This window comes from Haemaphysalis longicornis, unplaced genomic scaffold (genome assembly GCF_048455015.1).
Source record: "Haemaphysalis longicornis isolate Haplotype H1 unplaced genomic scaffold, Haemaphysalis longicornis Haplotype H1 scaffold_6, whole genome shotgun sequence".
Lineage (NCBI taxonomy): Eukaryota > Metazoa > Arthropoda > Arachnida > Ixodida > Ixodidae > Haemaphysalis > Haemaphysalis longicornis.
The window spans coordinates 72,327,142-72,350,218 of NW_027526407.1; the positions used below are offsets into that span (position 1 = coordinate 72,327,142).

At 45.4% G+C, this 23,077-nt stretch overlaps 1 protein-coding gene across 4 annotated transcripts in view; it reads right to left on the reverse strand.

Moving 5' to 3' along the window:
* Window positions 1–11,756: 11,756 nt before the first annotated feature.
* Window positions 11,757–23,077, reverse strand: part of LOC144143419 (atlastin-1-like) — an 89,602-nt gene continuing 78,281 nt past the window's right edge. For 3 of the 4 annotated variants that reach the window (XM_077675179.1, XM_077675177.1, XM_077675180.1), the window contains 2 exons: window positions 14,409–14,451; window positions 11,757–12,194 (listed from right to left, as the gene is read on the reverse strand). In XM_077675179.1, coding sequence (XP_077531305.1) covers window positions 12,079–12,194; window positions 14,409–14,451 — 159 coding nt within the window. In that variant the 3' untranslated portion in view covers window positions 11,757–12,078. Of the gene's footprint in view, window positions 12,195–14,398; window positions 14,452–23,077 lie in introns of all 4 variants that reach the window. The other variant, XM_077675178.1, reaches the window with a different exon arrangement.

The following is a 23,077-nucleotide window of genomic DNA, read 5'->3' on the forward strand; positions in this document are numbered from 1 at the left end:
CTCCGTGCCGTGCCGACGCACCAAGCACGCGCAGCTCGTTTCTCTATTCTCCTCGTCATTCATAGTCGGCACCAAGGCGCCGGGGTAGAGCGCCGACCAAAGGGCGCTCCACTTTCATATCTTCTGAGCTCTGGAGGCACGCCGTGTGCAGCTGACGCCTGTCCGACCAGCTTCCACTGATGGAGCGGGTTGTAGCAGCTGGCAAACCTTTAGACCTCCTGAACTTACCGCTTCATCTCGGAAGACTCAATACAAATTTTTCCAATAATACACATGTTTAGTGCTCCTCAATATTTACGTTGTATTGGACGCTCTGTGAAGCCGCTCGCTTGGGTTACGCCTCTTTTCTTGCCCCTAACTTGCCTGGGTATTTCATTACCCCAAGTTGGATAGACTTACATACTTAAAACTGCGTGCTCGGATGGGACAAAGAAAAGAAGACACAGGACGGGCGCAGTATCACAACTAGTTTATTGAAAAATGGAGCATGCTAATATACCCACACCAGCACATGCGCACACATGTCACCAACTTTATAACATGATATAACGGTTTAGAAATTTATATTCATTTCCATACAAAGATATGGATGGTTCACTTACACACTGATCACCATGCTTTCGAACGAAAAAGGCCTAGAATAATTCCCTTGTTACCTGTTCTCTGCTTTTGCTCAGCACTTTTGTCTGAGTCAAAACTGGCTCGCATGGCTTGCTTTCATAATCTATGCAATGGTGCGGAAGGTGGGATTCAGTTTTATTACGCATATTCAGCTGGTGTTCCCTTAAACGGTCGTCAAGACAGCGTCCCATTTCTCCAATGTATACCCGCCCGCATGTAAGCGGGATCGGGTGCACCATGCCGATTGCGCACTTCACGTATGGCGTCGCCTGTGCTATGGCGTCGCATTTCGTTTCTGCAGAAGCACCTGAGCACGCTTAAATTCCTGGATCTCTATGCAACGAAAAATTCTGACGAGGTGGTTTCCTTTTTGAAAGAGGGCATGCCCATTGGTTACGCGTTTTCAGTTGATGTCACTGATTTGTATTATTCCATTCCTCACCAAGATCTGTTTGTGGCTGTTCGAGAGAGCATTGAAGACCACAATGTTGTTTCATTTCATAATTCCTGTGGCATTACAGTAGATAATTTTATGAGTGTGCTTGAATTTTATCTGGAATCTACGTTTGTCGCTTATAACGAAGAGATGTTTGTGCTACGCAAGGGTGTGTGCATTGGTTCATGCGTGGCGCCGATTCTTTGTGAGATCTATTTAGCCAGTATTGATCGGAATTTAGAGCGCGACCTGGACGAAGGACCGGCAGTTTAGATATGTTGATGATTTTAAAAATTTTTTTAAAGGTTTTGCCTCTTTTAACTTACTCTGACGCTGTTAACCAGATTTTAGACAAATTCCCAGGATTGGAGAAAGACCTGTCTTTCACTCATGAGTTGCGTAACCATGACTGCTTGCAGTTTTTAGACATTATCATCACGCTTTTATCAGACCATGTGTGTTGGGTTTATAAACAGAAGGTACGAAAAGGGTTGTTGCCTTACCTGTCTGCGGACTCGAAGATAGTAAAAAGGGCAGTTGCTTCTTCTTGCTTTCAAGCAGCACTAACAAAATCTTGCCATCACCAGATTAGGGAAAGTTTCGATGTTCAGGTTGCCCGATTGATTGCTGCTGGGTTCCCCTTAATGGTTGTGACAGCGGTGGCCGAGTCCTTGCTTCAGCAGTTGAAAGGGAACACACGCCAAAGGACAGACAGCCTTAGGCGCAAGAAACCGGTGGTGGTTCCATACATCCATCGAGTTGCACACAACCCCAAAAATGTGGCTAACAGGCACAAAGTGACGATCGTTTTTTCTGCGCCTAACAAGTTGGCTAGCTTGTGCCACAAGATCCTGAAAGGAATAGAACAGACACCAGGTTGCCTAAAACGACGTGCGACGCAATACGTGAAGTGCGCAATCGGCGTGGTGTACATGATCCCGCTTACATGCGGGCGGGTATACATTGGACAAACGGGCCGCTGTCTTAACGACCGTTCAAGGGAACACCAGCTGAATAGGCGTAACAAAACTGGATCCCACCTTCGCACCATTGCATAGATTGTGAAATCAAGCCATGCGAGCCAGTTTTGACTCAGACAAAGGTGCTCAGCAAAAGCAGAGAACAAGTGCCAAGGGAATTATTCGAGGCCTTTTTCATTTGAAAGCATGGTGACCAGTGTGTAAGTGAACCGTCCATATCTTTGTATGGAAATGAATAGGAATTTCTAAACTGTTATATCATGTGATAAAGTTGGTGACATGTGTGCGCATGTGCTGGTGTGGGTATATTAGCATGCTCCATTTTTCAATAAACTAGTTGTGAGTCTGCGCCCGTCCTGTGTCTTCTTTTCCTTGTCCCGTCCGAATGCGCAGTTCTAAGTATGAATATGAACCAACTAGCCCAACAACATGCTTTGCGGATACATTTACATTTAAAAATGCAGGCCAAAGTGAAATCTTCCTCGCCTGTACGCTGGAGCAGCGATGGGCAATTTAAACAATAAAGAGGGCACATTACCTTGGCGGTACGATAGTTTTGTGGTCCCTGCGACCTGCGCGAAGCATATGAGTGTTCTATGGCTCCTCACCTATTTAAAAGAAACGACCCACCATCGGTTATTTCTTACGGAGTATCAAAACCTGATCAACTGTCTACCCCAATGAACTGGCTCGTCTCAGATAATTTTAAGGTTGTCGCACGTGTTGGTGTGTTACTTATTAGGTTCAAACAAATACCATTTTTTTTGGTGTCTGCATTGCCACCAGGTGCCGCACCGTTTCTGCTACAGTGTCTATATCCGTTTGCGACACGCATTAGGATTTAGCTGTCACAAAAATTTGAAACTGTGAGTGTATGTTTCTGATAACTAAAATTTCATTTAAAAATCACAGACAGCTCGATTTCAATATAAATTAGGTTGCATCGTAATCGTAAACACACTATGGTTCACGTGGCTGCCATTTCCTAACCATTACTACAATAGAAAACATACGCATTATTGTGATCTGTAGCCCTTATATATTAAGGAAACTGCTTCAGTTTTGCTATAATAAACGTTTCAAATAGATAAAAAACGTAAAACCAAGAACACTTACATGACGCGCCGAGCGTTTCGAGTGACAAATAGGTGCTCTTGAACCACTCAGTAGGTGTTCTTGAACCCCGCATTAACCGCTCAGTCAGCATTCGCATTTCTCGCCATACAGTTGGAAATGCAAATGCTGGCTGAGCGGTTCAAGTGGGGATGACGACGATTGTAACTCACAATAATCCTCTTACAAGTCGCGTGTACAATTGTGCACGCCCTCTCACAAAGGGATGTTAGGGTTGAAAAAATGTGAAGGAAAAATTCGTTATCGTTACAACGTTATCTCTTTCTTGCCAAGAGTAATTATTTCTACTTGAATAAGGAACAGTGATATTTTGCTGCAAAAGCATATGATAACTGGAGGCCGGATTTCAAGCAAATGCCTATTTTTTAATGGCGCTCCTATTGCCCCATTGTGATACATATAAGCTTGAATTAGACGTTAAAAATAACTTTTATGGTGTTCTAAAAATACTCATCAATGCCTATAGTGGCGTTTCTGCCTAAAGGTCTATAAGTTCCTATAAATGCCCATTTGCCAAATCGGCGCTTATATGAACGCTATTTAGCATCGATTTTCGATTCTGCATGCAGATAGACATGGTTATTCATGTGACCGGGGGTCAATGATTGTTCAGAACTCTATACGGCACACGCTTGTCCTCTAGTTCAACCAACTCCCGGAAGACAATCCCCAGCCGCAGTAGAAGAGAAACACCCATTCTTAGTTTGAAGACGCACAATTTTGAGTCCAGAAATCTGGAGGCGTTGGTAGTTTCTATTGTTTCCACAATTTTTGCACGGCGAAAAGCGTTTTAAAATCTTCTCTCAAGGCACACACGTTGAAGAGGTGTTTTGACTAAAAAAGGTCCGAGAGTAGAAAAATGGTGTACTTTGAACACCCTAAAAAAGGGTTAAGGCTGCTTAACTCACTAAATAAAGCATGTGGACGGCGCAGCTACGCCTGACAATCGGCTAATCACCGCAGGACATTCAGAACCATTCAATGCGCACAAGTCCCACACGGAGGACAAATGTACTGCGCAAGAAAACCAATGGGATGCACGGGGAGAGCGAATACATATTCTTCCTTTCTTTCTTTCTTTGTGTATAAATAGGGCAGCAGAGGAGCAGAAGGAGGAAAAACTTTATTGTGAGCCTTGTGATATGGCAGTGGCTCCTCAATCCAGGAGACCATGGGACGACCTTGCTGTCTCAGCCCTGGACCCCAGGAGTTGCTGTGCACTCAAGCTGGGGCTTAGAGCCTAAAACTCCGTATTCTCTTCTGGCTTTTATTTTTAGCAGAAAAAAGTCCTCATATAGCGTCGGCGCGCTTGTAGCAAAAATCACGTTTTAGCGCTAATTTTCGAATTGTGCATTTTAATGGGATCATATACGAGTCAGCACGGAGATTTGCAAAACCGTTTTAATCGTTGGATAGTGTACCAAATTGGCTGTAGTTTTTAATTCAAGAAATCATGAAATTTTATTACATTTAAACACCCATTGCATACCCTTTCAACAACCTCCAAAAAGGGTGTTCGTTATTTCAACATCCTTTTTGCCACATTGATGTAAAGCTAGAAACTTGGATGTTGGAACCTAAGAAAGGATAAAGACGTCGAAATGTGGCGGCATTCTACACATTTTAAAGAGGTTTCAGAGTAGGGTGTGTTTTTCGCAGCGGCGCTGTGTAGGCCCAGCATTGTCCGTCCGTCCCACCGAAAAGCTTTGAGCCTAAAAAAAATATCACAAGGAAGCTCCCGGGAATCGAACCCGGGATCTTTACGCTGTGAAACAGGCAAACTAATTTTTTTGAAACCCTAAACGCCATAGGGGTGCGATTTTAGCAGCTACGGGCAACATACATATGCAGCCAATTGGAAGCAAGAAAGCGCTTCCCGTGGATGGAATCTACCCGAGGTCTCTCGTGTTATAAAACCGGTGTCTATCCGATTGAGCTATTGTCGCTTTCTAGGCGCACAGCATTTTTTCTGGTTTGTAGCGCGTGCATTGCAATAAACTCGGCCGTGGGATCAAGTGCATGCTAACACGGTCCACTTTGGGAGATATATGAAAGCCTCCGGACGAAAGGATCCGGGCCGGCCTGTCATGGTGAACTTTCAGCGGGAAGTTGGGAAATAAATATTAGTGGCAAAAGCCGAATCTCCAACAAAGGGAGAGGGGCAGCAAGCTCTGCTATTTCTCCAGCAACACGAAACAAATATTAAGGGTGTTCATTAGGTGTTAACACCCATACCTAGAAAAGCGGTGTTGAAACACCAAGAAAAAGGAGTAACTACCTCCACCACCGTAACAATACCTATACAACATTTTTCGAGACTATTACGGTGTACGCGGAAAATATGGATAAGTTTAATGGAACAAAAACAACAAAAACGGTATCAGCAGATTACAGTTCTTTTCTGGCTTTTGGAGACGATTACAGGAGGAAGGAGGTTTAGTGACGCCATTCAGGGTAATCATTTTCTGCATCTTTTAGACGAAACTAATTCCCATTGATACGATCAAACTACATATACAATATGCAAAAACTGTGATATCATCCTGCTTGGCTCATGACACAATTCGTAAGGTACATCAGTACTAACCAGATTCAAATTTTCTGGGACTGCCAATTATTGATGGGCTGTATAGTTATTGCACAAAAACTGCCATAATAAACTTTTATTGAAATATGAAGAGGCACGTACTGCTTGGATAGGAGAGGCTCCGGCGGTGGCGTAGAACATGTTTCCACAATCGGTGAGGTTGGAGTGTTTTAAAGAAGGAATGTAAAAATGTTTAAAACATGGAATAATGGTCGTTTTAATGAAAAAACACCCATTTGACACCCTTCCAACGCCTTACAGGAACCTGAGGGTGTTGCATCCGTCAACTCTTTTTAAAAATGATAGTCTTTCTTAGGCTACTAAAACGCAGAAATTTTGGTCTGTCTGTCTGTCTGTCTGTCTGTCTGTCTGTCTGTCTGTCTGTCTGTCTGTTTGTCTGTCTGTCTGTCTGTCTGTCTGTCTGTCTGTCTGTTTGTCTGTCTGTCTGTCTGTCTGTGACCCGATTGAGCCACCTGGCCAATTTGATTTAAAACTGCGCAATAGTCTTATATGCTCCCAGCGAAATCTAGTCGTCTAAGTCGGGCGTTAATATTAATACTTGTCATTATTGTCGAACAAGAACGAGACATTACGCAAATATATGTCAGAAAATCAATACATAAGTGACAAGTGCAGTGTTCCTTCATTAAAATTCATCAATGCTTGGTTTTTGTGATAGCAAATGAAATGCTACATCAACGGCAGAAAACTTTCGCCTGCTGTTGCCAGCGCTACCTCCTGGTGGCATTTAAGAAATCTAACGGAAATAGCAGTGAAAGGTTCCACTAGATGGGATCGACGTTCCGCTTGGAACGCTCGTGCAGTAGGGCATCGTGGTTCTATAAACGTTGTAATAGGGTGGCTCAATTCACGCGCGTCTCCACCGTACAGCAGCGTAGGCATCGACACACCCTACTTGGAGCAGTAGAACGTGGTAAATTTAAATTACTTGAGCAAACCTTCAGCGTATTATCTTTAAAGGAGCGAAACGGGAAAGGAACAGCATGAGAGATGGGCAGGAAAGAGAAGGCAGGAACTTGGCAGGAACGCCAGTCGACTATCGTCTTTTGGCGACATTTGCAACAAAAGGAGCAGCTACGCGGCCATTTTTACCGTATAAACCAGGTGTAAATCTATAGATCTGATTGTTTTCACCTACGAAAAAACAGTAATGACCTCCAAACAGCCTTCTTATAATTATGCTGCACCTTTTTTATGCGAGAAGGGTGTAAGAGAGTTTATTGCCTTGTTTATTTTCAGCGTGCTCTCCAGAGAGATTTCTTCAAATTTTTTTCAGTCACAACCTGGTTTTTAGAAGCATACTCCAATTTAACCCTATTTGCAACGCAATGGTTGAGCAGAGAACACGCCTTCCTTAGCAGATCATTCCTATATGGAAGAACCAGCGACGAAATACCAATACGCAGATGCATTTCCCCACGCATTCAAATCCAGAATTCCTAAGGGATCTAAAACATCCTGTGACATTGAAAATACTATTAGGCGGCTAAACACATTTCGTAAAATACTCTTCGAATGGCTTTCGCAGTGATGCGGCATCTTGCCCAAACAATTCGGGTAATATCACTTTCTGTGAAAAAACTGCTGAGACCTAACAATCCTTCTATAAGAGTACGTCGATTTCTTCATAAATATTCGTCTTCTGCGCTTATATTTAGTATCTTCCATTTTGTTGTGTCGTGATAAAAAAATTCAGGGAAGATTGCACTCACGCGCGAGACTTGGGCGAAGCTGTTGTAGGTGAGCATTGCAGGACACATAGTTAAGTTTCGGTATCGTTGTTTATTTGCATAGTTGCGATGCTACTACTCGTTGTTATGTGCTTCCAAGAGGTCGTTGTCTTTTTTGCGGCGAGTGGGGGATGCAAAGGCATTGTCAGCATTGGAGACTTCCACCAGATCTTCGTCGTCGACTCGAGGCAGCGGTGGCGGTATCTGCAAGTCGTCTAGGGAAGGAGGGGCACACTCCTAGCCATGTCTCGTTATAGAGAATGCGGCGGCCGCGGTGACCTGTTCCAAACAGGTTGTCTTTTCACCTTCAGCATTAGAGCTGAAGTTTTTTTTTTTTACATGCACGGTAGCGCTTGACGACAACTTGAGTCTTTGTTTTGCTAGAGCCACTGCGGAACACGCAGTGCTAGAGTCTTTGTTTTGCTAGAGGAACACGCTCAAGAGCGCTCGGCATTATACTAATATTTTTTTCTCCAACGGCGAACTTACGGCTGGTAAAACGGCTACGCTGTCGAAATTGCATTAGGGAGATATGAAGTAGCGCTTCTTTATATCAGTATCCCCCATCCTTCACTATTTTTTTTCATCCCTGTTTTACTATATGTGACTCTCCAGCAAGCGACTGTGGCTATTGAGGTTTTATGTGAACAGTGCGTTGGTTAAGTTAAGCCTGTGGACCATAATTAGTCCAGCAGTTGGGGAAGAGAATTAAACGGCCAATTTCAACTGTTGGTGCGTTTGCGCCAACAAATACAATAACATTTTGGGTTTTCGCGTCGTAGTTGGACGTCGGGCACGTCTTTGTTTGAAATTATTTGAATTTATGTAAACATTTATCGTGACATTTATTTCAAAGTTGGAGGACTCAAACGTTATTGCCTGCCAATTTTCGTGCCTTGAACAACGTTCTTTAATGCTAAAGTTGCGGCCTGTAACCGTAAAAGTGTACATCATAAATTTGACGTCACCAAATATTTTACTGTTGTGCGCTCACCGCCGCTGGGCGCTCCCCGTGATGGCGTTCATGTTGGTAAGATGCTCAACACATGTCTCTCGTCCAGATCATAAGTGCTTCCAGAGTTTGTGGACACGCGCCTTATCAGTTCTCTGATTTCTTGCACATTAGGCAGCACGTTATGATCCGCTTGAAGAAGTAATGTCGAAGCGTCTTCGTTTAACCGTTCACAAAGAATGGCAAAATATGATTGATCACCTTTGCCTGTTTCTCTCGAAGGTGCTTAAGCCATGGCTTCGCATTCTGGGGTTGCCATATCTTTCAAAAGATTTTCACATATGGTGTCATGTGGTGCCCTGCTTCGTTCTATTGATTTTTCCTGCACCAAAATTAACGGGTGCATCCCCGTTTTAGGCAATGCCGTAAACTGTTGCGCTCACTGCAATTTTAAGCATTTTGTATGTGCAGTAGCGATTCTCTGGGGTGATTAGTATAAAAATGTTTTGCTGCTTGTCTAAGCGGAGGCGTATGTCAAGCTTTTCTTCTAAAGTCCTTTCCGTAATGAGCCACGGTAAAAAGTAGGCTCCTTTGTATCACCTTGCTCGGTTGTAGCTTACTGAGATGCTGTATTTTTAGCTTGTATTCTTCAGCAGGGAGCGTTGAAAATCTTCACCAGCGAACCATAGGCTGGCGGTTCTGGCGTAGGGTAAGCTTAGTGGTGTCGTAGTCAACTGCTACTCATGTGGGGCAGGGAGCTTCTAGCTTCCCGCTCTTGTTCGCTTTATGTTGGTAACGGTGATCCACCCGTGTGTGTTCAGCAGCTAGCCGTCGAATGGCGGGACGCACTGGTAGATATGGCTTTCCATGTCGTCGTCGTCGCCGCCCCTGGCCCTGAAGAGCGCCTGGTAGTCGTCGTCGGCGGTGAAGGTCGTTGAATGACTCGTTATCGGCAGCGGCGCGTTGCGGATGTTATGGCTAAGACTCACCCGTAGTGTCGCCAAGCGAGACCGGGATGAAGGCTCTTGAAGTCTCTGAACTGGTTATAAAGTTATTCATGAGTACAGATTTAGTTCCAGCGTGAACGCCCCGATGTTGGCGTCTTGTCATACTATTGAAAATGGTCAAGAGGAACCATTTCTGCCTTCTTTGGAACTTGAAACCATAGCCAATGTTTAACGCGCCAGCGCTGCATTACTATGGAAAGAGGCGCCCTACTAGAGGATTCCTGCTCGACCCTTTTCAACTCGAATGCGCCATACCAGCTGTTCAAAAATCTTGGTGGAGACCAATATGCCACAACGACAAAGTAGCGTGATCTGGTTGGAGTAATTCAGAGTGGCCGAAATGCGAATGACTTCCTTTATTCTATTTCTTTTACTTATTCATCTATTTATTTTCTTTATTTTCTTATTATCTTCTATTTATTTCTTAACCCTTATTGTTATATTTCGATTTTCCCTCCCCCTCTACTCACACACAGAGTACTAGCCTCAATTCCTCTGTGTGTTTTGCTCGTACCTTTTCCCTGGAACTGAAGGACTGCAGCGGCCGCGGCACCGGAAAGCTACGTCGCCTCTGCATCACGAGGAGGAGGCAGCCGTCACCGAGGAGGTCAGTTCGCGGCGGTGACAGCTGAAGCGCCAGAAAGCTAATCGCTCTGTTTCGACTCTGCAGGTTGGTGTGTCTAATTTATTGCAGCGCATACAACCTTGATCGTTTTTTAAGTGCTGTCACTGCTGCCAATTGTGTTGTACGTCCTCGTCTTCTTTTTCCTTTTGTTTACTTGCGAGGTGTCATGTCTGACAGAGAAATGCGCTGTGAAATGCGAGAGCTTCTTGCCGAATTTAAAAAAAAAATGCGAAAAGGAGCCGAATTCATGAAAAAAGCATTTGAGGAAATTAAAAAGAAATTTGAAGAGGAGTGTATAGAAAGGGTGATGCTAATAAAGGAGAATAAAAGCCTACGTGGCATGTGCAGCAAGCATGAGAGTTCTATTGCGGAGCTTCAGAAGTGGCTCGACCCTCGGTGCTGTCCAACTGCACCGGCCTACCTCAAGGAAGCGTATTAGGACCATTTCTTTTCAATTTATATGCCAATGACATTGTTGAAATAGACAAAAATACCAACTTTCAACTGTACGCCGACGACACAATTATGCTGCTTTCCGAACTCGACACTCTGACGTAACCCTAAAAGCAGAAGACCCTCCTAAGAAGCTTGCCAAGTGGTCCGGTGGTAACGCTTTAAAAATTCGTGCGAGTAAGTCGAAGGCCATTTTGTTCCAGGCTAAAAATAATAGTACGCACATCCATACTGACGTTAAATTAGGCAACGTGCCCATCGAAATTGTCCACAGGCACAAAATTCTTTGAGTTACTTTTTCTGCTACCTTGTCCTGGTCTTGCCATATTGAATCTCTCAGCAAATCGTTTTGAGTGGCAGTAGGTGCATTACAGCGATTTTTACTGACTGATTGTTGGGCTTAACGCGCCGACGCAACGCAGGCGATGAGGCGCGCCGTAGTGGAGGGCTCCGGATTAATTTTGACCACCTGGGGATCTTTAACGTGCGCCGAAATCTCGTACACACGGGTGTTTTGCTTTTCGCCTCCATCAGAAAAGCGGCCGCCACGGCCGGGAATCGAACCCGCGTCCTTGTGCTCAGCAGCACAAGCAGCGATTTTTACATTTCTTCCCGATAAAAGCTAAACTACAAATCTACCATGCGGTGCTCGCGTCTCACTTAAACTACTCCACGCTTGTTTGGGGCACCACTACTATTGCAAACTTAAACTCTAATAATTTGGTACTGGAAAAAGCACTCCGCTGAATAGCTAACATGGCGTACTCGCATACAACCGCTCACCTGTTTCAAAAATATCAGATTATAAGTCCAAACATGTTTTTTAATTTCAGGGGACTTCATTCACACTTTTTTTTTTCAAATAAAAATTTGTAAGGTTTCTTAAAATCTCTGACTAATCGGAAAGTTAGAGAGTGATCCGTGCTACCCGGACTCCTGACATGTGGCTAGTTCCACGCCGGCGCACGAATTATCTTCTACAATCTTTGACACACCGATTGCCTTTCATTCTTAATAGATTGGAAGGGAGAGGCATTCATGTTAACTCACTTTTGGGAAGACGATTGCGCGATTATTTCTTTTTGTTGTAGAAGCATTACACGCCATCGATGCAAGTGTGAAGATTTCCTGTTCTCGGACAATTTTCCCTTGCAGTCCTATCGCACATGCGAATTTCCTATTGCAGAAGTGTTTGTAACTTACAGAAGTGTATGAGGGGGAACGTTTTATTTTTTCACAAAAACGTTCGAAAAATGTACTACTACATTTGTAAACGTTATCGCTTATACATGCCTATCGCTTATATGCATCGCTTATGCGCATCGTTTTTGGTTATACATGCTCATAAGATCTCTTTTGTAATTTGATCGAGCATCACTTTCATGTCTCTGTAACTCAGTATCGCTGCCTGTAAGGACCCCCACGCCCAGGAATTTTGAAGTTGTCTATGACCAATTTTCGACTGTGGGACCCCCAACAAAATTTGTTGGAAGTAAGAACGACTTGACATGGCTTGACGATGTGGTGTTCGGTTACTCTTGGCACCAGCCCGTGAGTTGGCCTGGTGGAGCACTTGTGCCTGCAGCCGCAATCCCGGTAATATTAGTTGTGCGGTGTCGTGCTACAGTCCCGCACTGGCCTTCAGCAGCTGCAAGAAGAAACCATACCCAAGACATATTCATGTCATGACAACACTGTACCACATCAGCAGTTAGCAACGCGCATCCTAAGTACTGCTGCTAAGCAATATATACACTTAGTAGAGAATAAATCTCTGGCACTGGTTGGGCAGCATCTTATGAAAGCAGGAGGTAGACGAATCACCACTGCTATTGGATTCGCCAGCGTGTAACACCTTTCGGAGTTCGCAATGAACGTGTAACCGAGCACCAGGAGATAGTAGCAGACATGAGATCCGCAGTGGCCTACGCTCAATTCTTGTGAGAATTTTTCTTGCTACGTTTCTTTAACAGCGTACTTTTACAGCATAATACATTTACCCTTCTGCGTATGCAAAAAACCTATACCTTAAAAAAGCAGCACCTACAGCACAAAAACACTAGTTTTCATTTTCGGGACGTTAGCAACGCCGTTTTATACAAGCGAAGCAACGCAGCAAAGGCGGAAACGGGAAGCAATATACCAAACAGCGTGCCGCTTAAAACCTAGAACGTTATTTCTAAAGACTTGTCATTGCAGCTTCCATGTCTGGCCGCAGCAGAGTTTCTAACAGCAGTTTTTGTATATTAGACCGAAACGGAGCTAGTTTTTTTTATTTTGTTTGAGCTGGTACTGCAAGTGCACTTATGAGACTGTATTGTTATGGGGGCTCAGTAGTCTTTGGGCTTTTATCTCGAAGAATGTTTGCTCATTTTTGATTTTTAAACATCTTAATCACACGTCGCATCTACGCCCACTGCAGGGCAAGGGCCTCTCCCATTATTCGCCAATTACCTTGGTCCTGTGCCAACTATGACCAATTTATCCCCGCAAACTTCTTGATCTCATCTGCCCATCTAACTTTCTGCCACCCCCTGCAACGCTTGCCTTCTCTAGGGATCCACTCTGTTACCCTTAATGACCAGCGGTTATCTTGCCTTCGCATTACATGCCCTGCCCACGTCCATTTCTTCTTCTTAATTTCTACTAATATGTCTTTAACACCAGTTTGCTCTCTGACCCACTCCGCTCTCTTCTTGTCCCTTAATGCTACACCTATCCTTTTCCGCTCTATTTCCCGCTGAGTCGTTCTCAATTTAAGTTAAACCCTCTTAGTGAGCCTCCAAGTTTCTGCCCCGTAGGTGAGTACCGGTAAGATGCAGCTGTCAAACACTTTCTTCTTCAGCGACAATGGTAGGCTGCTATTCATTATCTGAGAATGTCTGCCATATGCACCCCACCCCATTCTGATCCTTCTAATTATCTCTGCCTCATGGTTGGGATCCGGGGTCACAACTTGGCCTAAGTAGATATATTCGCTTACCACTTCCACTGCCTCGCCACCTATCTCAAACTGCTGTGCTGTCCCGAGGTTATTGATCATTACTTTAGTTTTCTGCATATTAATTTTCAGGCCCACGGTTCTACTCTGTTCGCCCAGTGCTGAAAGCATGCTTTGCAATTCGTCCCCCGAGTTACTTAGCAAGGCAACGTCATCAGCAAATCTGAGGTTACTGAGGTATTCTCCATTAACCCTTACTCCCACCTGTTCCCAATCCAACGTTCTGAATACTTCTTGTAAGCATGCTGTGAATAATTGGAGAGATTGTGTCTCCTTGTCTGACACACTTCCTTATAGGTATTTTACTGCTCTCCCTATGGAGGATGACGGTAGCTGTAGACCCATTATAGATATCCTCTAGTATTCTTACTTAACGCTCATCTACCCCCTGGTTCCGTAATGCCTGAATGACTGCTAGGGTTTCGACCGAGTCAAATGCTTTCTCATAATCTATGAAGGCTATATATAGGGGTTCAGTATACTCAGCGCACTTCTCTATCACCTGATTGATCGTGTGAATATGGTCCATTGTTGAATAGCCTTTACGGAACCCGGCTTGTTCTTTAGGTTGACTGAAATCTAAGGTTGCAGAGATTCGGTTAGCGATTACCTTGGTAAGTTCCTTGTAGACGACTGACAGTAAGCGGATCGGCCTGCAATTTTTCAAGTCCTACATGTCGCCTTTCTTATGGATTAGGATGATGTTATAGGTGGAGCCTATAACGGACACAACCACCAACAACTGGTTGTGGTTGGCATAGCCGCCTCGTTCAATCTCGGTGATGGCGACAATGAGGATGCGCAACACCACGGGAAGCAGCGCGCACGCACATATGATAGCGAATGCGTACATTATCTTACTTCTGTGGGACGTGACAAATTCTTCCCACGTCGGCTGAGTCTCCTGAAAAAAAAAGAAAAGGCTATTCACAAAGCAAAAGCTGTTACTGGGTGATCACACCAGTGCACAGGCAAAATCTTTGGGAAATCAACCGCGGTACTACGACCTCATCACACCTTTGCTAGCTGTAGGGTCACAACGATTATCTATCAGTTGCAGATATCTAAAAACGTGCTGGTGCATTAGCATCATAATATTCCGCTGGTGGTGATGTGGCTTTTTACTCGAAGCTAGCTCTGCTGCAAAAACACGTGCTATTTACAGCTGGACTACGTGAGATTATTGGCCGCGGATCTATTTAAGCTTGAGCTTTCTCCGGTGGCGTTTGCAAAATATGCCAAAAAAAGCGCCTCCTGTAAAAGATGCTGCACCGCAGAAGTGGTATTATAAGAGTGCTACCTGCTTTCGTGCCTGCTCGACTGCGAGCACAGGGGGCATATTGCCGCGAACCATGTATGGGCTTGCCTATTTATTGTTTGTTTCTACTGCCGGGCCACGCCCAGCTATGTTATCTGCGTTCCAAGCAAAGCGCGTCTTCCATTCTTTATTTTTATGCCGCACGGGCTATCACATTCAGATAAGCAAACTGTTTCGCCCTAACGTCACTAGCCAAGAATAATCGTCTGTGATCTACAATGTTCTGGATGGGAATCGACGGTTCCAGAAACACTCGCGCCGAAAGATAAAAAGCCTGCAGAACAGACGCCTCGGCATTCGATTCTGCGACGCTCGCCGAGGCAAGTCACTTTGCTGACCGCTCCTTCGCCGCCTCTGTATTCTTTTGAGTTGTTAGGGGAGCACAAGTTCGCTCCAATAAACTTGTTTTTCCTTCAAGACAACTGCGTCGTCCTTGGCTTTGTTACAATATACATATCGCACCCCTTGCTATACCGGTTACTAGGTAACTGTTTTTCTTGAGCTACAAACCGCCAAAATCAAATGGCGGAGCTTGAGGTCGTGGTGCAGTGGACACACTGAAACAGCCTTGTAAAATGCGGCTAAACTGGACCTTACTCCTAAACATTTAGCGTAACCTAGCAAGAACATACCAAAACGTAACAAAACCTAGCAAAGCCTTGCAAAAGCAAGCAAAACGTAGCAACACCGAATGAAGCTCGGTCGACCCTCAGCTCCTTTTCTCCAGTCTTGCACGACTCGTGAAAGTTGCGACAGTTTTTTCTGTAAAATACAGAAAATGAAAAAAAAATATTACACCATCTTCCTGTGGGGAACCCTGATGAGGATGCAAAGCATCGTGGCGGTTCCGTGTGGTTACATTGTGTTGGAGTTATGTTCAGTGATCCGGTGTTTACTAGCGCCAGAGGGAATTCCGCGTCCGGGTCCACGCCAGGAGCAAAGGCACGGAAGTACTGTTGGGTTACGATGGGTAGGCGGTGGTTCTCGAGGCGCCGAAACTCGTCCACCATGTTGTTGTCGATGTTGTTGTCTCTGTGGTAGAATCGGTAGTCTCCGTCAGCTTTGGTGAGGTAAAGGTTGTTGACATTGGTGCACCGGCTGTGAGCAATGTACACGCCCTTCTCTTCGCAGCTTTGTCTTCTCGTTCTTCTTCTTCTTCGGCGGTTCCCCTACGGGAAGATGACGACGGTGGTTGAACGCGAACCTATCTCGTGGTGGATTCTTTGGTTGGCCAATCCCTAGGGGCATCCTGCCACAATCAGCATCAGAGGCGCTGCGGACGGGGCTGGTTGAGCTGCAAGGCGCGTGGCGCTTCCCGCCACAGCTTTCCCGCGGGAAATTCAACATCCTCCTCTAAAGTTTTCAGTTCGTCGTTTCCGTTGACCTTCAGCTTCGCGTGCCATCGTTGTACAAGTAGCTTCTTGACATAGTTTGAATGAGTCAAGGACATAAGGCCCGTTCATAGCATTTGCTCCTGTCCAGGTTTTGCAGCGTAGTGGGAAGAGCACCGCGCACCGCGTAGTGGGAAGAGCACCGCGTTGCGGTCAGATTGTCATGAGATCGAAACCGGGTGCCACAGGGTATTTCTTTTTTTTATGGTGTAGGGGGAGAGGTGCGGATAACGGACGGACGCCGGACATAGCCCCGAGCAAGAGATGCTTTGCATCTAATATTAACAGAATTTGATGCTGCCTCCATCACGGTTTTGAGCATTTACAATACAATGCCTTACGGACAGAGAAACATAACACCGCCAATGTAGCTCCTCTCTTCGAGAAACTCGGACGATTCACCTGTCGGGCTGTCTCCTGGTATATCTGTCCTATGTAGTGGACGCTATCTCACAAATAGCCTCACAATACATCTATTACCCATCCATTTTTATCCAATTATTTATCCGACAGGGGTCCTCACCGGAGAAATGTATTGTTCGGAATCTGTTCTGCAATCTCTGCCGAAGCACACCATACCAAGATGGCTTTCATAACTAGGACTATATTACATAAGCGTGAAAATATTATTTTAAAAGTTCGGCGAGATTGTAGAAAAGTCTTGCGAATTTTTGCGCCAAATGTTTGCCCCAAACACTAATGAATGCTGAAATACAGGACATATATTTTTGCGCAACCAACCCTTGTAGTCCTGTAGTTAAAGATTTAACAAGTACGATGTTTGCAAAAAAAGGCACGTTGTTTCGATTCTGGTTTCCGTATGGCACAAGAAAATGAATTTTATATTTTGCAGGTGGTGGGCATCGGCTCACCATGCATACAGAAAGTGTGTAGAGGGTAAATAAACACAAAATGTCATTTCAACTTGAGCAATAGCGAACGACTTGCTTTCTTGGCGTCATTTCTCTCAAAATTTGTCGAAGACCTGCTGACAAATTTTGTTAAGGATTACCTCTGCTTCGGCATGACCAAAACTCCTATCAGCGTCATCCACCGGGTGAAATACTATACCGCCATCGGTAAGCCCTAAATCATTTGAAGAACAATATGCCTGAATAAAGGAATGCTTACAACCGAGCTCTTTTCATTCACAGGTGTGCATGCCACAACAAAAAAGAGTTCGCCAAAATCTGGAGGACTACTTCGCCCTTAAGAAGGCGGTTGGAGAGAGCAAAAGTCGTTCATGATATGTAACGACTAAGTTATATCGTATAAGGGCTACGTTGGCAACATTGTGTCAGTTGTGTAGTTCGTAGGGAACGAAAAATTCCGGTGATAGCGCTGGTCAACGCACCGAAACCAGTGCACTCTTTAGTCAAACATGCGCGACAACCAGAGCTTGAGCTCATGGAGTTAAGTATGAGCCTAGCTCGTAGAATACAAAGCTGCCTTAAAAGCAAATCTCACCATTATAAAGCACGCTAGTGGGCCAATGCAATAATGTACATACTCGGCGGCTAAGATTGGATAGTCTATGGGAGACTCCCACCCTGTCACGCAACTACGTGCTCCGAGGTGAAGGCTACTTCATCAAAGAGGATATATTCACTCTGGATGGCGCTGCGAGTGTTCCTATTTAACCTTCACATCCATCTCACGACCCCAATATGAAAAAAAATTGGCCGCGTATCTGCTCCTTTCGTTGCAAATGTCGTCAAAAGACGATTGTCTTTCTAGACATTTTCCAAGGAAATGCCCCCCTTTGCTTTCCCGCTCACCTCTCATGCTGTTCCTGTACCGTCGCGCTCATTCCAAGGTAAACACACTAAAGGTTTGTGCAAGGCGATTTGAATTTACCGCGTTCCACTGCTTCAGGCCGAGTTCGTCTATGTCAGCGCTGCAGTATGGCGGAGACACGCGTGAATGGACACGGCCGGCTAAAAGGTTTATAGAGCCGCGTGGCCGTGCTTCACGTGCGTTCCAAGCAGAACGTGGAACCTAGCTAGTGGAACCTTTCGTTGCTGTTGCCGCGTGATTTTTCATATGCCGCCAGGAGGCGGCGGTTTTCTGCATCAGATGGAGAATATCATTTGCTATCGAAAACCCAAGCATGCATAAAATCTTTAATAAAGGAACACTGTAAATATCCCTTGTGTACTAATTTCCTGTCTTATATTTGCGTAATGTCTTGTTCTTGTTCAACAAAGTTGAAAAGTATGAACATATAAACCGGGCTTAGACGTTTACATGTGGCTGTGAGTATATAAGACCATCGCGCAATATAAATCTTACTTTGGCAGGGTGGCTGAATCGAGTCACAGACAGACAGACGGACAGACAGACAGACAGACATACAGACAGACCAAAATTTGTGGGTTTAAGTAGCCCAAGAAAGACTATCGTCTTTAAAACACAGCCTAACGATGGCGCCCTTCGAGGTGCACTGCTGTTGGAAAAGTCCCATTTAGCTTGATTGATTGATTGTGGGGGTTTAACGCACCGATGCAATGCAGGCGATGAGGCGCGCCGTAGTGGAGGGCTCCGGATTAAATTTGACCACCTGGGGATCTTTAACATGCGCCGAAATCTCGTGCACACGGGCGTTTTTGCTTTTCGCCTCCACCAGAAAAGCGGCCGCCGCGGCCGGGAATCGAACCCGTCACCTCGTGCTCACCAGCGCAACGCCTTAGCCACTGAGCCACCGCGGCTGGTCCCATTTAGCTTCAACGCGAAGATAAACACGGAACGGACCTCTTATAAATTAGAAAGCAAAATCAACATGCCAATAGTAGCCGCCTGCTTTTTAGTAGCCGCCTGCAGTACCTTTTGCAATGCTGCTGTGTAATGCGCTACTTTTTACTTCATTCTCCGCTGATTCATTTTGCACTTTTACCAAGTAGGTGCGCTATTCCTAGAAGCTATCTCCTTTCTTGGTTTTACTCTCCTCGTGGGAAATGCTGTGGGTGGAGGAAGAACTACAAAAGGTAGCTCAGACGAACCGAAGTTTTTTTTTGTGGAACACGTTAGGATCCCTACCAGCATACCACGACGTTTACATCCCGAGTAACTCGTACTTATTGTAACTGTGCAAATATTCCCACCTAAGAGGGGGATAAATGTAGGGCGAAGGAGTGTCTACCCCTTAACGTGTGAGGCGTTCAAACAATTGCTAATGCATTCCGTGATTTGACGCATCTGTAGGGTAAGTGCAGCTTAAAAGTGGGGCGATATTCTTGTATCGAAAAAACGCAGTTCACGATACGAAATTTCTAATAAATGGAAATTCACAAGATATTCAAACAATAAACCTGCCCGTTAGTGTACTGTAGGATAAAGGAAGTACGATGGTGGGTATGAAATGAGGTTAGGTTCACGACAAAGATCTCACGGGCGAAAGAAGCCTGGTATATTTAGGCTATGAAAAGATCCGAAAGCCAGCCATAGCGCAGACTACCATCATGGCGCCCTGCCTCAGCTGAGAGGTTACGTCAGTGAGAACGAAATATCCGCACATAGTGCATATTACCTGGTCGACTACGGTGAGCCAGAAAATAGGAGGTACGAAAGACAGCCGCTAAGGGATCTCTCTCCAGGCGGGCGTCCGTCCAAGAAAAAAATTAAAGCCTTTCCCCTCAACGTGAAACCTGTCCATGTTCAGAGCAGCGGTTCGCCACAGGGCCTGTGGCATCTTTTTCCACTCGTTGCAACCACCCCTTACGCTCTCACGCTTTCTGTCTAATTTCTCTTTTGACGAATTGAAGAGAGGTTTGTTCAAGGCAATTCAATTTTCCCGCCTTCGCAGTTCTCGCACGCCTTCTCTTGGGACAGCTCGCATCCTCTTACCACAAAGTGGTGGCCCTACTTACTCGTCTTCCCAACGGTCGAAAATGGATCACTGCTTCTGTATACTAGAAACATATCCCGGCAAGTAGCAACCACGCGGATTTCTTTTGGATATCCGCCATCGCCAATACCTACCCCAACAGGTTTATTCTCATAGGCGGAGATTTCAACGCACCCCATATTGTATGGTGGTGCACGCGAAACAGTAGCTGGGTAACCCAGTCAATCGACACTGGCAAAATATTTATTCTGAATCTACATTAATCTTTTTACACTGTGTGAGTTGACCTTCATTCAACCTAGTCGGGTACATCCCCAGATCTTACCATGGGCCAAACTCGGTCAAATTAAATCCTGGGTGCTTTATTAAAAACTTGGGGTAGTGATTACGTATTACAGCAAGGATATTTGCGCAAAACAAATCACACCGCTCACTAGATTGGGCTGTTTTTCGCGATACTTATATTACTCCTAGAAGACACACCTACCCCATTTGAGAAATTTATAACAGCAATAATAAAAAGAACTGGTGTTACCTCCGAAACCTTTCCTTGCTCTTAAGACACCCGTCCTCCTGACACCCATCTGGACAACGTCCGGAAAAGTTGAAATACCTAACCGAACTTTACCATTCAACTGGTAAAGTGCCACTCACTACTCCTACGTATCCTCCGCCAATAGAAGACCACGAAGGCTTATCACCGACAACTGCACAACTCTGTGGAGATTGCCGCGCACCTTCAGTGACAAGAAGCGGCAGAAGCTTCCCTTTATCAGCACACGCATGCTCACTTAAGCACCAGAAACCGTTTAAGGGAATGTCACCACTACGTTCTTTGGCCAAGCCAGGCTTAAATCCCTCTAGCCCTTCCCAGTAATCCCTATTCCAAACTCAACCGAAGGACTCTACCAATCTTTTTCACTAGTAGAACTTACGCTAGCAATTCGACAAGGAAGACCAAAGTCAGCGCCAGGTCATGCAACATTACTTGGAAGCACATACGCACGCTACCTAACCCCGCATTAGGCAGTTTGAACATATCAACAGCTCCTGGGAATCTGGTCTTGTTGCAGAGCACCTGAAGCTCACCCTTGTTTTTTCCATTTCTAAACCCCAAAAAAGCGGGGGCCTCTAACACTGACCTCTCGAATTTGCGCCCCACCTCCCTTGCTTTCATGTTCTGCAAATAAATTGAAATACTGATCAATAAGCGGATGGTTCATTACATTGAATACGTCCAACCGTTTCTCCACGCTGGACAAACCGGCTTCCGGCCCAACCTTGTTACAACCGACAGCTTATGTCGACTAAGCAGAGCTGTTATTCGGCTCCACACCAACGCTTCTCCGCAGTATCTCATGCTGATAAGCGATATCCGCAAAACATTTGACTGTGTCAGCGAAAGTGCCATACTAGAGGAACCCGCTGCCGCCTTCCCCAGCAACAGTGCGCAAATATGGATCCAAAATTTCTTGAAGCTCGACCTACCAAACTAGAAGCATCGCACCCCGTATGAACGCCACGTATCATCTATCTAGACAGTGGAGTTACGCATGGCTCAATCCTGGGCCCCTTAATCTTTATTCTGGCAATGGGACGGGTAGCGTGACACCTGGGACAAAATACATCAGCCAGGTTCATACTCTACGTCGGCGATATCACTAACTGGTGTGAGTCGAAGGACTACCCCAACATGACCACCATGCTTCCCGATTACAAAGCGCGGCCCACAGCCCTGAAACAATGCTGGTCAACATTTAGCCCGCACAGGCACCAGAAAAAACAAAATTGCTTTCAGTACTCAGATTCAAACCTATTGCACATAGCATCCCCCTTCCATCACCATAGAAGACACCGTCATCAATGCAACCTGCAAGCTTTAATATGATACGCCTCCTCACCATCGTGATTGGACACATGAACAGTCAAGTACCGCAGCGATCACTTGTAAAGGACGCCTCGGTGTTCATTTGTCGGGAACGCCTCGGCGCCCCTCACCGCGAGCTCTCTCCTTCTCCCTTCTCACTCGCCGAGTGATCACCGGCTACGGTAATTGGGAACCTCGTCACCCGAAAGATGGCGCAGGGCGACGCTACTGTTCCAGCCGCAGCAATGGTCATTGGTCAGTACGCATTACGTGGCATTTGTTTGCACTGCGAGGGTTCATTGGCGACGCGATTTTGTTCTGTGTGCGTTTTAGTCAGTCAACTCTGCTAGGCTAAGCATGTCCTCCCTGCTCGGCGGCTGCGCGTGACAAACGTACTCCCGAATGTGAATCAAAGATAAAGCGTGTAATAGCATTTCAGAATCAGAAGTGTGCGTAAAGATGCGCTGTTGCTGCACCTTCGGTAATGTTGTTAACAAATGACCCGTTCGAAGTTAACGGCGAGGACGCCGATGCGGCAATCTCGCAACACTGATAAACGACGAAATTGCTGCCGTTGCTGACTTGCGTGCATTAGTGGCGGTACTCTAATACCTTGTCCAGTGACCCTACGCTAGGCTTCTCAGGAGGCAAATCCTTGGTCCTGCTTAGCCTGACGCATTCTCTCGGCGTCTTGGGCCATAACTGCTCTATTTAGTGATAGTATTCCTGTCGCACCTTCAAAGATAATCTGCAAGCATAATCTTATCCAGGAACACAAGATGTGTGGGTCCCGTTGTACACAGGCGCCTTATCATTCAGAATGCGGCTTTGATGCTTGTTTTTTAGTGTCTCTAGGTGAATTTTGAGCTCGATGATGTATGCCTCATTAGCCTGACGCTTGCCCTCGGCGTCTTAGACTTTGGCTGCTCGGAAGTTTTTCCCACGGTGGTGAAACCATTGCCGTAGCGGTATACAGCTGCAGCATGAAAATTTATACAATATACACTTTCAAACCCCCTAATAAACATAGGGGAGCCAATCAAAATGCAACACAGATTTTGGTCTGGGCGTTGCCATTCACACCCTCACGTACGGCACCCAGGTCAATAA